This window comes from Myodes glareolus, chromosome 14 (genome assembly GCF_982192425.1).
Source record: "Myodes glareolus chromosome 14, mMyoGla1.1, whole genome shotgun sequence".
NCBI lineage: Eukaryota > Metazoa > Chordata > Mammalia > Rodentia > Cricetidae > Myodes > Myodes glareolus.
The window spans coordinates 52,358,754-52,383,231 of NC_142039.1; the positions used below are offsets into that span (position 1 = coordinate 52,358,754).

The 24,478-nt window shown below is 44.2% G+C and overlaps 1 protein-coding gene across 1 annotated transcript; it reads right to left on the minus strand.

The window, feature by feature from the left end:
* Positions 1-7,373: 7,373 nt before the first annotated feature.
* Positions 7,374-18,463, minus strand: Rpp40 (ribonuclease P/MRP subunit p40). The gene is made up of 8 exons (XM_048427957.3): positions 18,301-18,463; positions 16,658-16,802; positions 15,938-16,006; positions 14,585-14,680; positions 13,628-13,753; positions 11,368-11,566; positions 11,129-11,263; positions 7,374-9,810 (listed from the first exon to the last, which is right to left on the minus strand). Exons 1-8 carry the CDS (start codon positions 18,421-18,423, stop codon positions 9,612-9,614), a joined length of 1,092 nt encoding a protein of 363 aa, XP_048283914.3. The 5' UTR covers positions 18,424-18,463; the 3' UTR covers positions 7,374-9,611.
* Between the last annotated feature and the right edge of the window lie 6,015 nt (positions 18,464-24,478).

Consider the following 24,478-nt stretch of genomic DNA (forward strand, 5'->3'; position numbering starts at 1 on the left):
GAGGAAGGGAAGAAGAAAAGAGGTGGGGAGGGGAGAAAGAAAGCATCCAAACTGAAAGTTTCTCAGTTTCATCAGACCTTGGTTAAATAAAAATGTCAAGCTGGTGAGAAGGCTTTCATGAGCAAAGTGACCAAAAGCAAGGTGCTGCCAGCAGCGACTTCTGGAGAGAGAGGAAGACCCCGGGCTCTAGATGTTTAGCTGCTAGTGATGATGTGGCATAGCTCAGTCATTCAAGGAGACTGGCAGCTCCCTCTCCTGCGCACCGCAGGCTTATAGCAGCACCATGTAAGAGCTCTGCATGCCCATTGGTAAGAAAATGTGCAAGCACACTGTGTGACATGTATATTATTTTGTTGTCAAGACGGGGTCTCACTATGTATTCCTTACTGCCCTGGGACTTGTCATATAAACCAAGCTGTCCTGGAACTCACACAGGGCCTCCAAGTGCTAAGATGAAAGTACTGGGCCACCAGACCCAGCTTACTTTAGTGTTTTAAGTGGATTTATTTATTTAATTTATGTGCTTGTGTTTCCTCATGAATATATGCACCACATGCATGCAGGAGCCCATGCAGGCCAGAAGAGGGAGTCAAATCTCCTGGAGCTCTAGGTGGTTGTGAGGCACACGGGTGATGGCAACCAAACCACGGTCAGCTGCAAGAGCTTAAGTGCTCTTAACCATCTCTCCCCTTCACTTCAGTTTCTTTACAGCAAGTTTTGGACCCCTTCTTCTGATGAAGCTAAACAGTTGATGCTCTGATTTGTGATGGTTTGAACTTTGCTACAGTGGGAAGGGAATGTGCATCCAGCAGAAACCTTACTTGTATAAGTTCTTTCCCTTGGACTAGGACAGCCGAGGAAAGAGCACACACAGGGTTTGCTGCTAAGCCAGAGCGTTGGGAGGTCAGGTGTTTCAAACTTGTCATTGGTTAGTTGGCTATAACCCCAGCCTAATTCAAGCAATGCCAGTGTTTTATTTATAACAATCCTCCTGCTATCGTCTTCGGTGTCCCTTGCTATCACCCTCAGTGTCCCTTCATGAAAAGCTCTCAGCAGAGTGGCTTCCAAGCAATAAATAAACTCTTGTGTACTTCTTTGTGGCACTTGTGTTATGATCATAAAAACTCAATGAGCTTCATGAATCCTAAATTGAAGAGTGTGCTGGTCTTAAATCAACAACTGGCCTGTAGATTTTATTACAGAGAGGTAAAGGGAGGGAGAGAGGAGGAAGGCAGGTTGGGTGACGGGCAGGAGCTGGGTGGAGAAGACGCCTCCAGACACCAGAGAGAGTTGAACAAGTCAAAAGCTAGAAACAAAGAAAATTCTCGGTGTCACACAAAAGAACAGGAGAACGAAGTGAAATAGCTTGGCAGGGAAATTTTTTGAAAAAAGGATGTACCAAGAGCCAAGCCTGGCCAGCAAGCACACTTGGCTAAGACAGCTTTCCTTTTTCACCCCTGATGTAGGTGGTGACTACATCTCATCCCAGTGGTGGAAACTCAGATTCACAATCTGATGCAATTGGCTACCTGAAACAAAGGGGAAGAATCAGCAAATATGGTTCCTCACCAGATTAACTACCTCTGCTAGAAACCAAAAAGTTTCTCACAGGTGGGAAAAACAAAGCCTGAGGGGAGAAAGTCAGGGCCAGAGCAAAAGGGGAGACTCTGTTGACCGACATCTGTCGGTCAACACCTGTGTCCAGATGCTTGCTTCTTACGCTCCTCAGGAATGGTGACCAGCCCGGAATATCCTCCTCCACCAAAAGTTGATCACGGTAATGGGGGGCGGGAGCTTTTGTGCCTATGAATCCATTAACCAAAATGTCAATTCTGTGAGTCAAAGAATTATTGCCTCTTTAGCCATAAAATATTTTCTTAAAAAGAAAGAAAAACAAAACAAAGCAACTTTTCCTTCCACTTAAGTGAGGCACTTAAGAGTCATGTTTACAGACTTTGCCAGGATTTGGGTGTGGGGGGTTGGGGACCTGGTGCCAATGTTAATAGATTCAGAGGTTACATTGGGAAGACCAGAAAGTTTTAGAGGAGGTGGCAATGTCTGTACAACCTTGGAAATGTGCACACACACACACACACACGCACACACACACACACACACATATATATACATATATATATATATTTGTTTGTTTCTTTGTATTTCACAGACTTCTCTGTGCAGGTTTGTGGTCTTAAGGATGAACCCAGGGCCCTGAACACGACAAGCAATTGCTCCATCCCTGAGCTACACCTCTAGTCCTGTGAATATGCCTAAACCTGCGGAACTATATACTTAAAGCTGATAAGATTATAATTTTTATGCTGTATGTTTTACCATGATTTAACATAATCAATAGTTTTTAAACGATTATTGCATACCTTTAATCCCAGTACTCAAAGGCAAAGGTGGGTGGATCTCTGTGAGACTGAGGTTACCCTGATCTAAACAGTGAGTTCCAGGACAACCAAAGCTATGTAATAGAAAGATCGTATCTCAATAAATAAATAAATAATAAAAATAAAAGGTTCCACAGAATTTGTTTACTTTCTTGATGTAAGTTTTTGAATCCTGGAGGCAAAATGTTTCTGATGTTCTTGATCAACACAATGATGTATGGTGTGTGTGTGTGGTGTGTGTGTGTGTGTGTGTGTGTGTGTGTGTGTGTGTGTGTGTAACCCATCAAGAGGAGTCCTGCCCAGAGCAAGCTCTGCAGTACAAGGAACTTAACATTTTCAAAGCAGAACAAAGCGAAGGAGTTTGCACATCAGCGAGCAATGACTTCAACCAGCAATTCTACTCAGCTGACACGGGACCCACAGTGTCCCAGGCATGCGGGTAGGATTTGTTTGTGCCACTGTTTTGCATATGTTCCTACTTGAACTTTTCATAGATGATGTCTTGTGCCACAGACACACAGGTAATGGTGGGGCCGTCTATAATCCTGGGTGTGCCCTTCTCCTGAAGAAGCCACCAACACGCCACCTTCCACCGTCAGGTTCCCCCTATCTTGTCTATGTGGGGAAGCCTAAAGTCACCCCACATGCTTGCCTCGGAGGTCCGAAAGCCTAGCAAAGACCACTGACTGGGGGAGATGTGCAAGGTAACTAAGCTCCTAGAAAATTCGTAATGAAAACAACAGTTGCAAACCGGGATGGATTCACCCACAGCAGCTTATTGTTCTGTGGCTGTCTTGGATTTTGGCAGGAACGCTACAAAATCTGCCACTGAAGGAACAAAAAGAGCAGCAGATAGTCAGGAGGGAGTCAGGGAGGATGACAGGGTGGGAGGAAGTGTGGATGAGCCAGGAGACTGGATCCCAGTTCTCCCAGCGTGCCCAGCTCCAGCCCAGTTCGCAGCCTCTGGCCCCATCTGGCTGTGACTGAGGAAGTGCAGGCGGAGAGCCAGCAGAAAGCGTCCTTGGGGCAGCTCCAGATTCAGCAGAACTGGGCCACGTGTTATCCTGGGACCGGTAACCTGACACCCAATGCTCAGAGCCAATTATGGCTTTTGGCTTTGGTGGCATGGGAAGTTGAGGCCACTTTACAGGCACACCAGAAATGCCTGTGCTGTTCCTTCAGCGGGTTGGCAAACTCTTGTGCGAGTCAGGTCTTTGATGGGATGAATTTGGATACAAATCAGATATTTAAATGAATACTTTCTCTCTCTGACAGGGCCCCATTCAGCTTAGCCACCCGTTTTATTTTCATACAAGAGCTGGACTCCTTTTAAAGTGGAATCTCTTTGATGATACCATTGACCAAGTGGCTGTGCCCGAGAGTTCACAGGTTCCTGCCAGGTCCTAGAGAGGCAACAGGTCATCCCAGCTCATCTTTCTGGCTGCAGTGTGGCTGTGAGGAAACCAATTCCTTTGCCTGCCAGCTGCACATGGTCTTGTTATTTAATCACTAGGTTGGGGGCTCACACCAAGCCCCAACTTGCATCTGCTATCCTTCAGAAAGAAGACACGGTAAAACTGCTCACTTCTTTTTCAGCTCCTGGGCTAAACGGGGAAAAAGAAGTTCTCTGAGATATTCATTGCAGTGCAAGCAATCTTGCTTCCTTTTGAGAAGCAGAATTTCATGAAACACTTTTTCTTTTCTTTCTTTCCCATAAATTAAACTGAGACATTTATAGATATTTTACAAGGCTCCTATTCCTCCATTCATTTGTTTTATTTCATTTATTTTGAGACAAGGTCTCACGTAACCTAGACTGTCCTTGAACTTGCTGTGTACCCGAGAATGACCTTGAACTCCTGATCCTCCTGCTTCTGCCTCCCAAACATGGAGATCTCATCTGTGCACCATCTCATCCAGCTTCCTCCCTGCACTTCTAAAGCAAGCCTGAAGAAACGTGAAGTTCTTTTCTCACACACTGTCCTGGACCCTGGGCAAGAGCTAAGCCTGCACCCCGGCGGCTGGTTGCTAAGGCCAGAATTCGGTGACATTTGGAACAGCCTTTGTAGGAAGTGCAGAGGTCCAGCAATCTACTCTCATGGGATTCCACGAAACCCCAGAGCTGACACCTCCCTATGTCCCTTGGCAAAGCTGGTGGGACATTTTTCCAACAGGATGCGATCCAGGAAAAGCCCCTGCTTCTCTCTGCCCACCATGCCATGTGGTTCTGCTACTGCTTTGCAGATGGTGCATGTCGTAGCCCAGCTTGCCCTCAGCACACTTTTACCCAGGTATGCACTCTCCTGTAAGCTTCTTTCTCCTCCCATCTCCCCACCCTGCATCAGTCAGTGACATGGAACAGGGTCAGGAAAAGACCCAAGCACTTTGAACCAGTTGACTCTTCACAGTGATGCCGAGACACACAGAAGGGAAAGGGATCTCCAGCAAACCATTCTGGGCAAAACTGGATCTGCACATGCAAAAGGGTGAGTTTCAAACTCTACCATACCATATAGAAAATCAGTTCAAGTGGATTGAAGGAATTAATATGAGGCCTAAGCTTATAAAACCATAGAAAATAGAGGGGCAAATTCAGTGACTGGGGTCCTGTGAACTCTCAAAGTACAGGCAGACATTAAAATACCAAACTCAAAAACTGTGCGGCAAAGAGGAGACAACCTGCAAAACCAGAGAGGCTATCCATGAACGTCTCTGCTGATGAGTGGGTACCATAAAGGACAGAAGAAACTCAAGCCTGTGCAGAGAAAAGAATAGCAATTCCTGCTATGCTAGGAATGATGAGCTCAAGACTCCAAATCAGAATGGAGGGTTCCAAAAAGAATACATACTGTGGACAGAAGCACAGTAAGCGAATTCTGGACAGAGAATTCCTGAGAGGGAAAGAAGGCCTTTTATAGCAGTTAAGAGAAGGCTCCTGGCCTTGCTTCCTAAGACATCTGTGTTGGGTCAGGAAGTAGATTTTAGGCACCACTTACCCCTCCTAAGAATGGCCACTGGAGACACCAGGGATCATAAAGTAAGGGTTTAATGCTCTTTATAGGACAGCACAGGTAACTGGGTTAGGCTCCCCACAGTGAGGGGCCTGATGGTTAGAGAGTGGGGTAAGGCTGTAAGTATATAGAAACACAGAAAAACACATTTACGTCTTTCCGCAATGTCTGTACTCACTGAGTAACAGTAAAATTCGCAGAGCCCCTCAGCTTCAGCGGCAGCAATGTGCTGGACAATCCCACCTACCCTGGTTGTCTGGCCGAGGTAGACTCGGGTTCTTTCCTGCCAGTCTCAGTTATTAACTATCACACAGCACACCGTTAAATGTATCTCTGCATATATGTGATTTACAGGACACACGCAAGATAAAGAGGCGATCAGAGTTGGAAAGGTTTCAGAGTGGGCTGGAAGACTCTGCCCTGGAAAGATAACAAGGAGACCAGCGTCAGGAAACAGCTGCTGCAGAAGCTGCGGGAGTCAAGAGTTTGAGAACGAAGCTGTGGAGTGAAGCAAAGCTTCAAGGTGAAGGTTGAACCGGGGCCCAAGAGCAGGGAAGGGCGAGTTCAGGTCCAGGTCTAGATGGGTGAAGTTAGGCGAGCAGGTAGTCAGTCCTAAACTGCATCAATGGCTTTTAGAAACCGTGTTGCTTTTCAAAGAAAACGGCATGTGTTTCTTTAAGGAAAATTCACTATTCTACCAACAAAGCTTAGTAAGGGAAAGATTAATGGAGGCTTGGAGTCCTCTGCTTGCCAATCTCTGATCACATGTACCAGGTATCACATGATAGTTTGGTGGGGGCACCACCACCACCACAAACTTAGGTGTCCATCACCCTTCCTGTCTGGTATGTCTGTTAAGTTCTTGAGCCTGGTTTCTCTGATAAGCTTTCGACACACCCATGTGCCCCTATGATCTCAGTTCACCCTGACAAATGTATGCTCCCTTTCTCCTTCCAGGAGGGTCATTTCTCTGTCTGGGCTAGACGAGTGCAGTTTGGGGCTCTACCCAGGGTTGATGCTCATTCCTTTTCCTCAAAATGGAGTAAGAAAAAGGCTCCTTATAAAATAGTCTCTGCAAGGTAAAGCACAGCCTGAAAAAGACACTATTTCATTCGCAGCAGAGAAGCTTAGAACGGGACCCAGCTTGTTCTCAACACTGATTTTGATTCTTACTTTGAGCCCTTTATTTTTGGCCTTACTGTCTCTACAATAAACTGTTCACAACTTTGGCAAAGAACCTAAAGAGACATTTGTAAAACAAAACAAAACATAACAAAAACATACAAATGGCCAACAAGTTTGTGTGAGGGGGAAAGTCCAGTCTCACCAACCATCAAAGAAATGCAAACTAAGCCCACTAAGGAAGACATGCGGAGTTACTGTAGATGGAAGAACATCTGCCCTGTTTCCCCAGAGTGGACTGAAGCACAGTCATTGGGGGAAAATACAGACATTTTGTTTTGGGTTTGAGATCACATTCCAAGTTGGGGAATTTGTTAATGCTTCTGGTAACATCGGAAAGGTGCTGATTTTCTCACTTGTGAAAAACGAAACCTGAACATGGGTCACTGAGTATTTATGTTGGTAATGTAGGCAGCTGGGTAGACCAGGCGCTCTCGGCTTCTCCACCATCACCCACTTCCTTCATCTGTCAGATTAACTTTTCTCTTTGTGGTGACTAAATACGTGACAAGAAACAATTTATGGGAGGAGAAGGTTCTTGTGGTTTATAGTTCTAGGGGATACATTCTACCATGATGGGGAAGGCACCGGGGAAGGAGTAGGAGTCTGGCTGGTCACACCACATCTGTAGTAAAGAAGCCAAGGGTAAACAGGAACTCAGGATGAAACCATGGAGAACATTGCTTACTGGCTCACTCACTGGCTTGCTCACAGCTTCATGCTCAGCTAACCCTCTTACACTGTCTGTCTTATTGTTGTGAAGAGACACCAGGACCACAGCAACTCTTATAAGGAAAACATTTAATTGGGGCTGGTGTACAGTTTCGGAAGTTTAGTTCATTATCATCCTGGCGGGAAGAATGGCAGAATGCAAACAGACACCATGCTGGAGAAGGAGCTGAGAGTTCTACATCTTGACAAACAAACAGCAGGAAGTGAACTGAGTACCACACTGGGCATAGCTTGAGCATATATGAGTCCTCAAAGAATGCCTTCACAGTGACACACTTCCTCCAACATCATACCTTCTTATAGTGGCATTTCCTATGTGCCAAGCATGCGTACAAGAATCTATGGAGCCGTATCTATTCAAAACACTACACAGTCCAAGCCCATCTGCCTAGGTATTATATTGCCCACAGGGAGCTGGGCCCTCTGATATTAGTCATCTATCAAGACATTCCCTCACCGGTATAGCAACAGATCAAAATGACTTAGGCAATTTCTCAATTGAGACGCCTTCGGATTATTCTAGGCCATGTCAAGTTGACGGCTGAGGCTAACCAGGACAGTCATCCATCCTATTAAACTGAAAGCACAGAATATTAAATTTACAAATGAGCTAGCCCCTTACTGATCAGTTCAGCATTCTGAACATCACCAAAGTTTCAAATGTTGTCCTGGAGAGGTAGCTGAGTTGGTCAAGTATTTACCTACCATGCCGGAACCTCTGGTTTCAGTCACCAGCGCTGCATTAAAACTAGCATGGTGGCACATGCGTATACCCCCAGCTCTCAGAAAATAGAGGCAGGAGGATCAGAAGCTCCTAGTCATACTCAGCTACACAGCTTGAACAGGAAGTTCAAGGCCAGCCTGGCTGGGATACATGAGACTCTGTCTGGGGAAAAATTAGGCTAAGATTCATAAACTCAATTTGAAAGTCCAACTGGTGAGTCTAAGAGGAAAAGAGATGTTTCTCAGCCATACAGAATATCATCCATACAGCCTATGGTAAACTGTTGGTCTGGTGGTGCCCAATGAACCAACTTCCATGATTCATGCTCCTGTATAATCTGTCAATTCAGCCCTTAGTCATGAGAGTAATTTTGATCAGTGAGTCATAAACAAGAGTATTCCAGCTGGATCCTTGAGTACTTTCACAATGGGCCTTATCTTTCTGGAATGTTCCTTACTAGAACCCACCACGTTATAAGAAAGCCTAAACAGATACAAAGAAGCCCACGCAGAAGAGTACGGAGGCCTCTGATCAGTAGTCTCAAATGACCACCAAACCTGCCACCAGAACTGGCCTCCAAGTGTGGGAGTGAGGCCATTTAAGACCTATACTAATTCAATCTTTGAGCCTCCTGCCCTAAACTAAGACAGGGCACAAAATACTCAGATCTGAAATAGGAAACACTGTGTCCACAAAGCAGTGCATTGTCCTGATACACACTTTCCCCTCACCCATAGAGGAAGGTGGCTCCTCAGAAGCTCAGGCCAGGGTGTGGGCTGGAGGTGGATGAAGTAGTTCTGTGTTGAAGAAGCTCCCTGGCGGCTTTTCTCCACAGGGGAGAGGTCCTTCGCTTCACATTCCAGCCCTCCCTACACTCTTTCTGTGCCTTCAGCCATAACAGTCAGAGCAGCGTGACCTAATGAGACTGAAGCAGGGGTAACTGCCCTCCAAAATGTCCTCCCCTCAGAGAGAAGCCCATGCCCCCTGTGTCACCAGTCCCACAGGTACACATATACATCAGGTAGAAGCCAGATGTTTATACCGGAGTGCCACTTTTAAGCAAGTGGTCCTGGGCTATGTAAGAAAGCTAGGTGAGCAAGTCAGAAAAGTAGCATTCCTCTGTGGTTTCTGCTTCAGTTTCTGTCTCTAAGTTCCTGCCTCAATTTCCCTTGATGAAGGATTGTAATTGTTCTTTCCTTCCAGAAGTTGCCTCTGGTCAACAGAAAACCAAACTAGAACAGTTAATATGTGAATAGCACCCATGACTGGGCCTCAAGGATAAGGATTCCTATCTAACCTAAAAAAACTCACCAAGCGGCCCAATCCTGCTGGTCCCCATCTTCCAGTTGACCCTACTCTGTAGTAAGCAATGCCCTGTCAACAGAAAAATCAGCTCAGAGCTACTCAGTGGACAAGCAGCATGTGCCCAGGGGCCACTGCAGAGCAGACAGCAAGCAGAGGCTGATCTGAGAAGTCAATCCTTATGACAAGGCTGGGTGACACATAACCCTTTCACAATGAGGAAATACGACGACAAACAAACACAGTTTTACATTTTGCATTTTCTTATGGTGGACAGTCATCATTGGCCCCAACGGCCATCTGAAGCCAATAGTCCTGATTTCTAAAAACCACAAAGTTGTACAAGTGCTCTCCTCCTTTCTGGAAGCCATGTTCGTTCTCTCTCCATGAAACAGGGCTGTCTGCAAAGCCTTGAACTGACAAGGTGACCCACGGCGCTAGCTTTGGTTCATCAAAGTAGTGGCTGAAAAAGAAAGAAAATTCTTATAAATAAGAGGTCAGGAACATCCATGTTAGCGAAATTATCCTGGATTAGGGGTATTTCTGATGTTCTAATTAAGCTGAGACTCTACTTTGATTCATAAAAACTAGGCTATGTAAATTAAATACTTAGTGCTATATTATGAAGTCCATAAAGATTAACTAACATTAACACTCAGAAAACAAAATCAGCAGCTGTTACAGCCCGGAAAAACTCAGTTAAGACCAAGAGAATAACCTCCACCCCACACAAATTACATAATAGCTTCCTTCCAATTAAGGTGAGTTTTTGTTTGTTTTAAAATGTGTGTATGCCTGTGTGGGGGTCAGAAGACAACTTTGATATCCTCTGTGGATCCTGAGACTCAAACTCAGGTTGTCAGTTCTGGCTCATGTGTCTTTACCCACTGAGCTATCTCACTGGCCTCTCTCCCATAAATAGTAAATATTCTTGCTAGGGTGGAGACTTAGTGCTTAACACTTGCGTACCATTTTTAAGGCCTTGAGTCTGACTTTCAGAATGGAGAAAAAAAACAAAAACAAAAACAACACCAACAAAAAAATCTAGGGTCTCTCTATATAGCCCTAGGTGTCCTAGAACTCACAATGTAGACCAGGCTGGCCTCAAACTCAGATTCTCCTGCCTCTGGGTCCCAAGTGCTGGGATTAAAGGCATGCCCCCACCATGCAGAGTTACTACCTAATTCTAAATGAAAGATTTGTAGAATTCTTTAACATACCATAGGTCATAATTTGTCCCACAGAATATGGAAGTGTTTTCAAGTAGCAGTATACTTTTTAAAAACAAAATGGCTCAAAACATAACCAGGAAAATGAGCAGCTTATTTCAAGAAGCCTACAGAGGTTCTGCCTTCTCTTTCCACAAGGGTTAAGTACTTCCAAATAGCATTTGTCTCTTGTCAGCAAGAATCATATGGCAGGGTTGGACAGAAGGCACAGCAGTTAAAAGCACTTCCTTCCAGAAGACTCAAGTTTGCTTTCCAGCACCCACATAGGTAGACTCAAAACTGTAACTCCAGCCCCAGAGAATGTGAAGCCCTCTTCTGGCCTCCACTGGCACTCACACACAAGTGCATATAACTAAAATAAATCTTTAAAAAGACAAAGCTTCTTTTTTTTGTTGTTGTTGTTTTTAATGAACACTTACAACATTTAAAATGTTACTATACTTTGAGTCCCAGTAATGTGTGAAGGGTCCTGCCTTGTACCCACTAACAAAAGTCCTTAACACCCCAATGTAGCACCAACAAGTGAGAGACACAGCCAAGAAGGGTTCTCACCGCAGCTGTTCCAGAAGGGTCTGGATCTTCTCCGGCAGTATGAAACCCGTGATTGTGCACAGACAAGCTTGGGCTATCGCTGTGCTTGGCTGGGGACAGCAGTAGGTAGATATGAAATTGTAAGGCTGGTTATTCCTGCCATAAAAAGGAAAGAAAACGTTATTTACAACCACTACATAACCACATGCAAAGTACTGAACTCTTATTGAGGACAAGCAACAAAGAGCTCATATACCCACAGGTCCGCATTGCAGAAGACAGCGCCAAGCCAGTCAAGGAGCTCCAGGGCACTGCAGGCCTCCTCCGGCTCTCCTGCAAGTGAGCTGCTCTGCAGCACCGGGCACTGAAGCTCTCTCACTGTGCTCAACACCACTTTTGGCTGATGCTCCTGAATTTGGTATTTGGAGAAGTATGACCTCATTGTTGATTCTTCTGCACCTTAAAACACACCAAATAAGGTTGAGTCAACACTGTTACAACTTGGATGAGTCTTGACCCAACTCCAACCTCCCCTTTCTTCTTCTGTGTTTCTGAGACAGGGTCTCAGTAGGTAGCTGGCCTCAAATGTGTGATCCTTCTGCATGCCTCCCTTCCCTTTATAGGTAAGTACCACCATGCCCAAGACGTTTCCCATTCCCTTTTGAGTTATGCAGAACAGATAAGATAAAGTAAAATGGAAGCTAGGCAAAGCTGTATCCTAAGTACAACCACTTAAAGTTGCTTTCAGCTGGTTATGCTAAAGCATCACGAACAATCTCCCTTCTCACTTTCCCTGGAAAACACAGGACGCCTTCAGCTCAGGTCTGTATTTGTTTTACTCGCTCTAACAAGAAAATTTCAACTTCCTATATAAACCCCAAGTATTCCTTTTATAGGGATGCTAGTGAACTCTACCGAAAGGAGTGTATTTGTACAATCTAATAGGAAACAGCAGAGGAACTGAATGGTAATAGAAGCTCTTGCTAACTATCCCTTTGAAGACCCAGGAAAATTCATGGTATCTTTTCAGAGAAGTTTATGCACCCAATAGCCTTGGAAGACAGAACAGACATTCCCTCCAAAGCACAGGGCAGGCTGGTTCACTGTCCAGTAAGATAGAAAGAATGGCCCCACCCCCATCTGTGAGCAGAGCAGGTAGGCTTACTCCCACTATTATACACTCTAAAACGACTGAGTTCCTTGGGTTCTACGTTCTGCTCTGTCATGTAACCCACTGCATATGCCGGCATTACTACACCAACTCCGTGCCACTCCACGCCAAGTGGGATTTGGTGAACTTTACAAATGCCAATTCTCTTACGTGTTGATTAATTCTAGGTGTCAAACTGGATTAGTGGTAAAGCTCACTTCCAGGTGTGACTGTGAGGATGTTTCAAAAGGAGAGTGGCAGGTGAGTTCACGGACTGCTTAGGAGAGCCCCGCTCTGAGGGTGGTAGACATGTGAGTTATTCCAACAGCCAGGGCCCGACAGAACAAGGGCAGAGGCAAGGTAAATTCACTCTATCTCCTGGAGCTGAGACACCCAGCTCCTCCTGCTCCTGGGTATCAGGCCCTTGACTCATCCTAAGTTTGCTAGCAGGGCTTCTAGACCGGTCAACTGCTCCCACCGTGATCAATCAAATCCTCTGTCTTTGACCCAGGACACTTGTGGCTGACTTTGCTGGCTGGAAGATGGTAAAAGTCTCAGGCCATTCTTAGTTTCTCTGGAGAACCCGTAGCACGAACAGCCCTCCGAGAAGTTGCCAACTGACAGAAACATCAGTTAATATCTTCCCCCTCTTGTATATTTACCATATGCGGAAGGAGGAGAGGCATTAAACTTTAGAAAATTTGGACAGACAGGAGCCATCTGGGGTCGGCAGAATCCAAGAATTTTCCATGAGAAGCAGACAGATGGATAGAGTTCCAAAATGGACTAGGTCTCCCTGTACCTACCCCAGCATAACTCCCAACAATCTGATTTGTTGCAATCTGGTAATGGACCAAAGAACACTTCTAAAGGGAGCAATACATGTGGAAGTTGTAAGCAGATTAATATACTTGATGACCATTAAGACTGGTACTAAATTCAGTATTCTAATCAATTAAAGTCACAACAAAAGCTATCTGACATTTAACAGTCCGTCTGGGGTGCTATCCTGTAATAATGATAAACAGATCACATACACATAATTCTAACGGATGCTGCTTTACAGTACTCTAGCCAAGGCTGTCTGGTGTACGTGGGAGGGAGAGAAGGGAGTAGATATGGGTTGCCGTTCTGAAGCCACAGTGAAGCTCTCCCAAAGAGATTGGGGCAGACTGCTTCAGAACCAGGTTACCCTGACCTAAGGTGCTGCAGACATCTGGAAAGTCAGAGCAGCTCCTTCACAAGGCCACACCCCTAGGTAAACAGTATCCCTTGACCACAGTGATACATAACAACTCAACCCTCCATTACACCTTGCCAGCAGGAAGATTTCAAAACCACTGTATCATTATAAAGTTTATACCCCATACCTGTAGGATGCCATGCCAAAAGAAAATCAAACTTCAAAGGCTTCTTTTCTTTGAAGGACCAAGATATTCTTTCATACTTCTTAGAATCCAGGTTAAGGGATAAATCCATCAAATCAATGGAAATAACTTAAAGTAGAAAAAGGAATAACCATGTTTCATTCAAATTACACACAACTAACCCTGAGCAACACCTAAAGCTTTGGTAAGTTGACATATAGAGCACAGATTATTTTGTTCTTCACCCCTTTTCCTTCATCAAAAACACATCCCTTGGGGGGTTATTTCTACTACAGCTGTTTTAACTACTTTAAATCTTCCGAGGTCAAAGATCAAGGGCAGAGGTCTTCAGGAGGTCAACTCCAATCTACTGTGTATGTGGTAGCCTTGGTTACTGTAGTCCACACCACAGAGTGTCATCAAAATCACCTCTTGGGCTGGAGAGATGGCTCAGCAGTTGAGAGCACTGGCTGCTCTTCCAGAGGTCCTGAGTTCGATTCCCAGCAACCACATGGTGGCTCACAACCATCTGTAATGCGATCTGATGCCCTCTTCTGGCATGCAGGCAAACATGCAGAAAGAACACTGTATACATAATTAACAAACAAATAAATAAATCTTTAAAAAAAAAAAACCACCTCTTCACTTGAGAGTAAATTCCTACTAGGACTCATAAAGAAACTGTGTGCCAAGCACACTAGGTTGCTGCTCTCCACTGCACGCAAAGGACTAGTCCAGTTCTACAACCCTTATTCAAGGCCGTGTACAGCGAAGAGAAACAGTCGAATAGCACCAACTAAGCCCCTGGGAAGCACAACCAACAGCTCTTTGAGTCAGGATTTCAGAGGCAAGAAAGAGCCCTATCTTTCCTGAACAGAGACCAGAGGTGTGGCCAACATTTACATTTTATTACAAGAAAACTGACTGGCTAGAGCCCAGTGGAGCACACATAATACTTACCAAACTTCATAGGTTTTCTGCCAGAACACCGAGATGGATGACCCTGAAGCCCTGTTTCCTCATAAGTATCTTTATCCAGTGATAAAATTAATTTTCCTATAAATTAAAAAATAGTTCCCACAGAGAGATGTTAAAATAAGGCTGATATTCTCTAAGGAAGGTAGACAACTGGGCAGTGAAACAGCAGTATAAGTACATATAAAGAACTTATTTAAAACACATTGATATTATCTAGTCATGTACTTTACTGGCCTGGGACTTGCTAATGCTGGCCTCAAACTGGTGGCAATCATCCTGCCTCAGCCTTCCAAATACAGGGATTATAGATGGAAGATACCATGCTTGGTGATATTATCTATCATATATACATATGTAGATATTATAGTAGAGAAACTAGAAATAATAATATTAAGTAAGAAACCACCAAACTCTGGTCTGTACATCACTTCAAATACCTTCTTCTTTAAATTTAAATGATTTAATTCTATGTGTATTTATGTGCCTGGGTGTATGCAAATACACCAAAGAGCCTGTGGAGGTCAGAAGTGGGTATCAGATCTCCTGGAACTTGAGTTGTGAGCTGCCATGTGGATACTGGGAACTGGAGCTGGGTCCTCTGCAATGGCAGTAAGCACTCTTAGCTGCCGAACCATTTCTCCAGCTCCTACTTCAAGTATCTTCAAGACATTTAAAAACTATGTTAGAGCCAGGTAGGGATGTGCTGGTTCATGTTTGTATTCCCAGCACTTGGGAAGCTAAGGCAGGGGGAATGAAAACCCGAGACCAACCTGGGCTAAATGGCATGATTCCATCTCACAAAAAATCAAAAAGCTCTAACTCACAACTGTTTGCACTGACGAACATGTCTATGCCATACAGCTCGACTACTAAGAAACAACGTAATACAACCAATGTTAAAATTTTTATGCTTATAAATTCATAGAAAATTCTGGAAAACATCAAACTGCTCCATCTAAGAAGGAAGTCTGAAGCTCAGGGGAGCTTTATTTTAGTGTTTAGAGCTATATGATTTGACCTTTTAAAAATTATTTCTTTCTATTTTTATATGTATGGGTGTTTCACCCACATGCATATCTATGCATCATATGTGTGCCTGTGGAGGCCAAACAAGGGCACAGGATTCCCTGGAACTGGAGCTACAGACAGACAGTTGTGAGCTACCAAGTGGGGGGTGGGAACCAAACCCTGGTCTTTTGAAGACCAGCCAATGCTCTTAACTGCTAAGGCATCTCTCTACACCCTAGAGTTTTTTGTTTTGTTTTGGTGTTTTTTTTTTAACTATACAGATTTCTTTTATATTGAAAAAAGACAGAAAAAAGTGAATGTTGTCACCATTTGGTAGGAGGGCGACAGCATTGTCTTCATCAATACTTGCATTGTATGTTAATGCAGAGAATGAACCTGTAAAAGAAATTCACGGAAAAGAATTAACCCTTCACAATGTTTGCTTATGAATCATTTTCACATGACAACAAATTTTCCAGGTAGGTAACAGTCAGTGTTCAGCACTATTCTAAGTCACTCAATAAGCCCAATGCTCGTCGGGGATAAGTCAGAGCATACACATGCTAAGCTCCTACTCTGGACCCATTCAGGGTCTTTTTGTGCAGGTTTACTAACAACAGGCTGAGAACGGACTGAGACTAGAACCTGTAACCTTGGGGATACAAGCAGAAAGAAAGCTGCCCAGCAGAAGATGCAAGAGGACAAACCTTTGAGGCAAAGTTCTAAGTTAATAGAAATTACTTAACCAAGCTAATAATCGAAAGCGACTTAATCTTCCTCATCTGCTAAGTAGGGATTCGACCTACTTCACCAAGTAGCTGCGAGGGTTAAGTAAATCTGGTCAGATATCTAGCCGTCACCTAAAGAGGCCACAGGAAGGAGGAGAATGAACAATACCAACAGAGATGCAATGCGTGCAGCTAACCACATGGTCTATCCTCTACAGGCCCCTCTGAGAACAAGTGAAGAACCCCAGTATTTGCTATGGACTTCCGAAAGCTCTTCATTTTGCCTTGTTCATATGAGACGCTAGACGCCTTTTCTTACCTTTCTTTACAAAGGTCTGGATGAATTCACGTGTAATTAATTCATGAAGAGGTAAGCTCTTCACAGAGTAATAGGGCCCAATTTCCATGACCAGGCTTTTCAGTTCTTTTGACAGCACCCCACATTCAGGAATAAGAAATGAAACCTATTGGAATGTGGAAGTACAAACACAGTTACATCCTATGAAGATCAACACCATGTTTTCAGAAGCGAAACATTAAAATTGCTAGCTATTCCTTCACAGGTTTTACTGGGACATACAAACACAGGCAACAAATCGTTTTAAAGTTTTGTTTCTGAGACAAGTTTTTTTTCTTGTAGAGAAACTGTATTATCAGGTTGACCTTGAACTCAGAGATCTACACCCACCTCTGTCTGGGATTAAAGGTGTGTACTACCACTGCCCTGCTAGACAACACTTTTTTTTTTAAAAGATTTATTTATTATGTATAGTGTTCTGCGTGCATGTATGGCTTCACACCAAAAGAGGGCACCGGAACTCATTATGGATGGCTGTGAGCCACCGTGTGGTTGCCGGGAATTGAACTCAGGCCCTCTGGAACTGCAGTCAGTGCTCTCAACCGCTGAGCCATCTCTCCAGCCCAAGCAACAAAGCTTTTAATCTATCAAATCTCAGGCACACAGATTTGATTACTCAAGCTTTTCATTTCTGCATTGCCATGTGAGGCAAAGGACTAAGCAGACATGTAATGGAAGTCTTGCTTAAATTTTATCTTTTGCACAGTCACAATACATGCTATGTCGGACACACTTTATATTCAAGGAAGTACAGTATAATTCAACATGCCTTGATTTGTTTACTCTGAAATCAAAGGAACTGCTCCGGGAGCGTAAGGAGTTTAGGGACATTCTATAAACAGGTGTGTAATAGAAACAGATGTGCTCCTGGATGCATTTAGATGCATTTCTAACGTAACAGGTCAGGCCAGGCAAAATAGGCGATACACCCCTGACCTCAGGAATGAGATTTCAACTGAAGCATAGACTTAAAACCCGCGCGGATTTCAAATGATCCCCAGGGCACAGTTAAAGTCCGTTCCGCAAAGCTCCAACAATCAGCCTGTGCCTGAGTGACAAGGACGCCAGTTAATGTCTCTGAGAAACATATCAAGCGGATATTTAAAGTGTAAAATGCTTAAGCCCCTATCGTATTAAGGTAGGTTTTCTTGTCTGTTTGTTTTAATTCCTTATTTCTCAAACCCGGTGGTGCTTTGGAAAGAGGCACAAGCTGAGCTACAGAGACCAGCCCAAATTTAGGGCGAAGGGCAGCTACACGTTGTTCAGGTCACACTCCTCCGTGCCTGTCCGAATCTTCACCTAGCTACCTCGGGCCTTGGACTCAATCCTGAACCTGGCATTAAACAACCAAACTCAGAAAACCAACACCAAAACTCCACTGTTCCTGAAGGGCGGAGCACCGCCCTGTGTCCGGCGCATGCTGGGAGTTGTAGTCCCACACACCTCCAAGAAAAGTGATCGGTAAACTGAAGAGACTACAGTTCCCAGCATGCTTGGCGACGGACTCTGCCCGCCCCCGCAAGACGAAAAGGTCCCGTTGAGGAAAGCCCAGAAAGGCTCTACCCTAAACCTCCACGGCCAAAGGCCGGGTGGATCTGACTCACCCTGTAGTTATGATAGTGCGTCTCCACGAGATGTTTATGGCGAGACTTGTTGTGGCCGAAGTTGGATTTCTCACAGACCAGTAAGTGCCGGGGCGTCTCTTGCAGTCTGCGCAGCGTGGCCATGTTAAGCACGAGTCGAGGTGCGTCCCGCCTCCCGGGCCGCCCCGCCTCCCGGACCGCCCCTCGCTCCACCATTTGTCCCTTTCTGATGCACGTCCCTCCCCCGCCACGCCCCGAATTCTTTCCTTCCCTTCTGCTGTCAATTTCTAGGCGCTTTGGGTAGGAGCGAAAGGAGAGTTTCCTATGCTTCTAAAGAACTCAGGAGCTTCTCCGAAGGTTCTCGAGGTCCTGACATAGTCATTCCATCCCACAGCGTTTCTCCAGGGAGGAACAGTGCGTACCTGAGCAGGACTCAGAGAAGGCCTGTTCTCTGTCACGTTATAACTAGGAGGAAGATAAGGCAGAGAAAAGGTCCAGTACAGTAAGGAAACTCACCTGCCTTGTGGCACGCACTCTATGATCCTGACTCCTGACGTGGTCTAGTTCCTAATGCACACTCACCTACAGGCTCCTGAGTTCCCACTGAGCCTTCCCAAAAGGTATAGGAAATTGTGTGTGTGGGGGGGGGGAGATAATGTGGTATTTCAGCATTTTATATCTGCTAGGATTCCATTGCTTTGCTTTTTGTTTGATTTATCTTTTCATTTCCTTCCTTCCTTCTTCCCTCCCTCCCTCCCTCCCTCCTTCCCTCTCTCCCTCCCTTCCTTCCTTCCTTCCTTCCTTCCTCCTTCCTTCCTTCCTTCCTTCCTTCCTTCCTTCCTTCCTTCCTTCCTTTCTTTTTGGTTTTCCAAGACAGGGTTTCTCTGTAGCTTTGGAGCCTGTCCTGGAACTAGCTCCTGTAGACCACATTAGCTCTTGTAGACCAGGTTGGCCTCGAACTCACAGAGATCCACCTGCCTGTGCCTCCCTAGTGCTGGGATTAAAGGCATGTGCCACCACCGCCTGGCTTCATTTACAATATTTCTATTTGTGCGATTTTCCCAAAATCTCAGTTTCTTTGCTGAATTATACTTCCATGTAGCTGATTTTTTCTCATCTATTTTGCTAAGCGTATGTGTGCAGCTGACTTCCCTCTTCAGGCCCTTGACTGAATTAATCTTTTGTTTGTATCTTCTTTTAAAAGTCTTAAAGTATTTTTACTAGTAAATTTCTGAAGTCACCCAGTATTTTACCTATTTCAGTATCTTTGAATCCAGTTGTTTTCTTCTGAGACAGGGTCTCATTATATATCCTGTCTGGCCTGAGACTTGATATGTAAGCCAGGCTGGTCTCACACACAAAGAGCTCCACCTGCCTCTGCCTTCTGAATGCTGGGAATTAAAGGTGTGTGCCACCATGCCCAGATAGTTGCTTTGTTATTGTTGTTGTTTGGAGGAGTCGTGTTGTGGTGTGATTTCATTCTTGTTCTTTTCATTCATTCTTGCATTTCTGTGTGTGGTTTTGGTGTCTACTGATTTGGAGATGGCTCACTGGCTTATTTGCTGCTATTCTTTCCGAGCACTCTGCTCTCCAAGGCTTAGTCCCCAGCAAGGAGGGAACAGGCTGCTGTGACAGGAACGAAATGGAAGGTGTGGAAATACACTCAGAATTACTGAGTTCAGTAATATAGTACAATAGCCAGAAAACGGAAATGTATAATACTAATGTAGAGGATGCTATGGAACTGAAGATTATGTGGGATAAATGTGAAGATAGCAAGAATATGAAGTACAGAAAGGAGAAAAAAGAAAGCAAGCTTAAATAAAAGAAAGAAAAAGAGCAGGGCGATGGTCGCACACACCTTTAATCCCAGCACTTGGGAAGCAGAGGCAGGCAGATCTTTGTGAGTTCGAGGACAGCCTGGTCTACAAAGTGGGTCCCAGGACAGCCAGAGCTGTCTCGAAAACCAAAACCAAACAAACAAAACAAAGAGCGAGAGAGAATAAAAAGAAGAAGAATGGGAAAGTATGTCATGGATGGGGAAGTGAAAAGAAAACGGATTTAGAAAAAATAAAAACAAAAAGAAGGGGAGAATCCCACTAATAAAACAGCTTGAATAATAATGAATTACATGAACAAAAGCAAAATAAAATATTAAAAATACAATTTTAAGAAGGTACAAAAGGAAAAAAGAGTGCCAAATAATAAAAATGTAAATAATATAAAATAAACTTATTATGGAATGCAAAACGTATGAAGATATATAACAGGGAATTAAAAAGCTTTAAAGAATGCAATAGGGGCTGGAGAGATGGCTCAGTGGTTGGGAGCATTGCCTGCTCTTCCGGAGGTCCTGGGTTCGGTTTCTGGCGACCACATGGTGGCACACAGCCCTCTGAGATGAGATCTGATGCCCTCTTCTGGCCTGCAGGCAGACACACAGACAGAGTATTGTATACATAATAAATAAATAAATATTTTAAAAAAAGAATGCAATAAACCGGAAACGCTAACAGTGTACTAGAAGAAAAAGGGTAAAAGTAAAAAGTGAGAAAGGAAAAGGATGAAAGGTTGAAGTAGCTTCTTTCAGGGTGTCTGGAACTCCCCAGGAGAGGGTGTCAGTAAACTTGTGGGCTCTATCTTGAGCCTGTATTGAAGAAGTGGCATGTGCCCTCCAGAGCTGTTTTTACTTTATGTTTTTTATGTGTGTGTTTGACATCTTTTTAAAAAACTTTTATTCTTCTCTCACCCTGACCAGTTTCCCCTCCCTCTACTCCTCCCAGTCCTTCCCCTTCCCTTTGATCTCCTCTGTTTTCCTTCAAAAAAAAAATACAAATAAAAAATAAAAAGAGCAGACCTCTCAGGGATATCCGCTGAACATGGCCTAACACGATAAGACTGAACTGAGCACAAATCCTCATATCATGATGGACTAGCTGTGGCAACCCAGTAGGAGGAAAAGGGTCCCGAGCACAGGCAAAAGAGTTGGAGACACCCCCCACTCCTATTGTTGGGAGTCTCACAAGAACATCAAGCTACACATCCATAATGTATGTGCATAGGACCTAGCTCAGACCCACTCAGGGTCCATGTTTTTCTATTCAGATTCTGTGAGTCCCTATGAGTTCTGCTTAGTTAAATCTGAGCTCACATTTTTGGGGTGTCCTTGACCCCTCTGACTCCTACTGTCCTTCCTCCCTTCTGCTATGGGGTTCCCCTGGCTCTGCCTGGTGTTTAGCTGTGGGTCTCTGCATCTGCTCCCATTAGTTGCTGAATGATGCCCCTATGATGACAACTGGGCATTGGGCTAGGCACAGATCTACAAGGATAGCAAAATATCATTAGGAATCATTTCATTGACTTTTTTTCCAGTCATGTTTGGTTCTATGCTGGGTCTCTGGACTGTCTGTTCTACCCCTGGTTCCTGGCCATCAAGACAATGTCAGGCACTGACTCCCTCTCATGGCATGGTGTGGTGTAATACACAAGTTGTACCAGTCCGTGGGTTGACCACTCTCACGAATTCTGTGTCACCATTGCCCCAACATTTCTTGCAGGCAGGACAGATTGTAGATTGAAGGTTTTATGGCTGGGTTCATGTCTCAGTCACACTGCTACAAACTTTACCGGGTTATAGAAGATGGCCTTGAAGCTCCTTATCCCGTTATTAGAAGACTTCACTAGAGTCTCTGCTGCACTAGGTGTCTTGAGATGACTTGTAATTGGAGGGCTTCTGGGGGTGATGTCTTTACTTAAGTAACTTTACTTTCTTTATCCAGGATCTCTGCTGACCACACTTTTCAATCTGTGGTTCAAGTTCTCCCATTCTCCGGAGATTCTCCAGATCACAGTCCCTGGGGAGCTAATGGTCTAGCTGAGGGCTGTGTCCTCCAAGTTTTGAGAAGGAGGAAAGTAACCAGTGCACCAAGTGTATAGACAGAGATGGTCTTGTACTTTTCAATATTTCTAAATATTGACCACCCTGGGGGAGACATGCAGCTGTGAAGATCAGTAATCTGCTGCAGCTTCAGAGTTCTTAGGCTCTGTAGCTGAAGATGCAAAGACACTGAAATTTCAACAAAAATACACAAATAGAAATCATGGGAATGAAAATAAAAGTCCAATAAAAATCATGTAAAGTATTACCAATAGATGTGACCAAGCAGAAGAAAGAGTATATGTAGGCAGAGGCTCCTTGTTTGTTTCCTGGCCACCCAGACCAAAATAATCACACAGAAGCTGTATTAATCAAAACACTGCTTGACCCATTAGCTTAGGCTTCTTATTAACTAACTCTTACATCTTAAATTAACCTATTTCCACTATTCTGTACTTTACCATGAGGCTTGTGGTTTACCAGCAAGGTTCCAGCTGATAGCTCGTGTCTTTCTCCTTTGGTGGCTACATGGTGGCTCCCTGACTCTGCCTTCTTTCCTCCTCTATCTGCTTGGAATTCCCATCTTACTCTATTCTGCCCTGTTATAGGTCAAAGCAGCTTTATTTATTAACCAATAAAGGCTACACATATACAGAAGGACTCCCCGCACCAAGTATGTGATAAGGTAGAGGAAACCATACATTCAAATATCAGTAAAGAAAATGATGAGCAGGACTACAGTATTCAAGAACTCTGGATTGTAATCAAGAGGCCAAAGCTGAGAATCTGCGAGATAAAAAGGAGCTGAGGTCAAATCTGCAAAGGCAACGAGAATCTATTCAATGAAATTATAGCTGAGAAAAAAGCAAACTTAGGGAAAGAAACAAGCATCCAAACACAAGAGACATTTACAACCTCAAACAAACACGGCCAGATCCTCTCCACCACATAGTGACGAAGCTAAAATATATAAAGCAAAGAAACGACATTAAAAACTGTAAGGGGGGGGACTCCCTCTTACTAACTCAGCTACAAAAGTGAACATAGAAGAATAACACCCTAACTTTTAGCAACAACACTAAGACCTAAAAATAAGTAACTCCAACCATGATTGCTATATCCAGCACAACTGTCTTTTCAAATCAGTGCTGAAGCCAAGGATGTTGTTCAGTTGGTAAGCTTCTTGTCTAATGTATACAAATCCCAGGACCACATAAACGAGGCATGGTGGCAAACACCTCTAATCTTAGCAGTTGGAAGGTAAGGGCAGGAGGATCAGGAACTCAAGGTTATCCATGGCAGTGTAGCTACTTGAAATCAAACTGAGCTGCATAACACCCCTATCAAGAAATCAAATTCATTAGTTTAATTTAATCATTGCTGAAATGGGACCTCTCAAGACAAGTAAAAACAAAGGCAGTTCGCGACCACCAAGCCTGCATTTAACAGAAGAGGCTTAACAGGATTGTGAGAATGCAGACAGAATGAGAGGAATGTGAGTAAAGACAACCTAGGTAGGAATCCATCAAATAATCCCTTTGTGCAGATGTGTCGAGAAAGAAAAGATCCAACAGTAATCCAACAGAAAACCAACCAACACGATTAGAGGCATTAGCTGCATGCAGGGAGTGGAACACACAGAGCCGTAAGTATTGCTGGCCCCAAAGCTGGAGGGACAGAGCTGTCTAGGGCCTTTGAAACTGTATCCCCTGAAACTGGCCTGTGGATTTGGTGTTTTCCCTGCTGGATTTCAGTCTGCTTTGGTTGGATTTTTCCTCACTATGCCCGATTCCTCCCTTTTGGAAATGGAATATTTATTCTGTGCCATTGTATGCTGGAAGTATGTAATTTGCATTTTTGTTTTACAGGGGGTCACAGTTAAGGGATTGCTTTGAGTCTCAGGAGAGACTTTGGACTTTTGGACAGTGTTGAGACTATTAGAGACTATAGGACTTTTGATGTTGGACTAAATGTATTTTACATCATGAACACTTTATGCCACGAGCCTGCGGGGACCAGGAGCAGAATGCGTGGCTTGAATGAGAAATGCCCCCATAGATTTGTGTATTTGAGCACTTGGTCCCCAGTTGGCGGTGCTGTTTGAGAAGGCTGTGGAAACTTTAGCCTTGCTGGATGGTAAGTATCACGGCAACAGAAAAGTAACAAGGCGGACTTCAATGTAAAACCACAGAGTCCGAAACTGCTACAGAAAGACACAGGCAGAGTGATTCAAGATAGAGACAGAGGCAAGGACTGCTGAAAAGGGTTCCAAAAACATAAGGGATGATCCTAAATAAGACTACATAACAGTAAAACCTGCAT

Bases quoted from the DNA above. Each gene is read 5' to 3' on its own strand.
- Rpp40 (XM_048427957.3), bottom strand. From the start codon at position 18,423: ATGGCCACGCTGCGCAGACTGCAAGAGACGCCCCGGCACTTACTGGTC. The intron at 16,007-16,657 runs GTAAGAAAAGGC...TTTCTTTTACAG, and splicing joins CCAGACCTTTGTAAAGAAAG to GTTCATTCTCTGCATTAACA. The intron at 11,264-11,367 runs GTGGGTATATGA...TTTTTATGGCAG, and splicing joins GTCTTCTGCAATGCGGACCT to GAATAACCAGCCTTACAATT.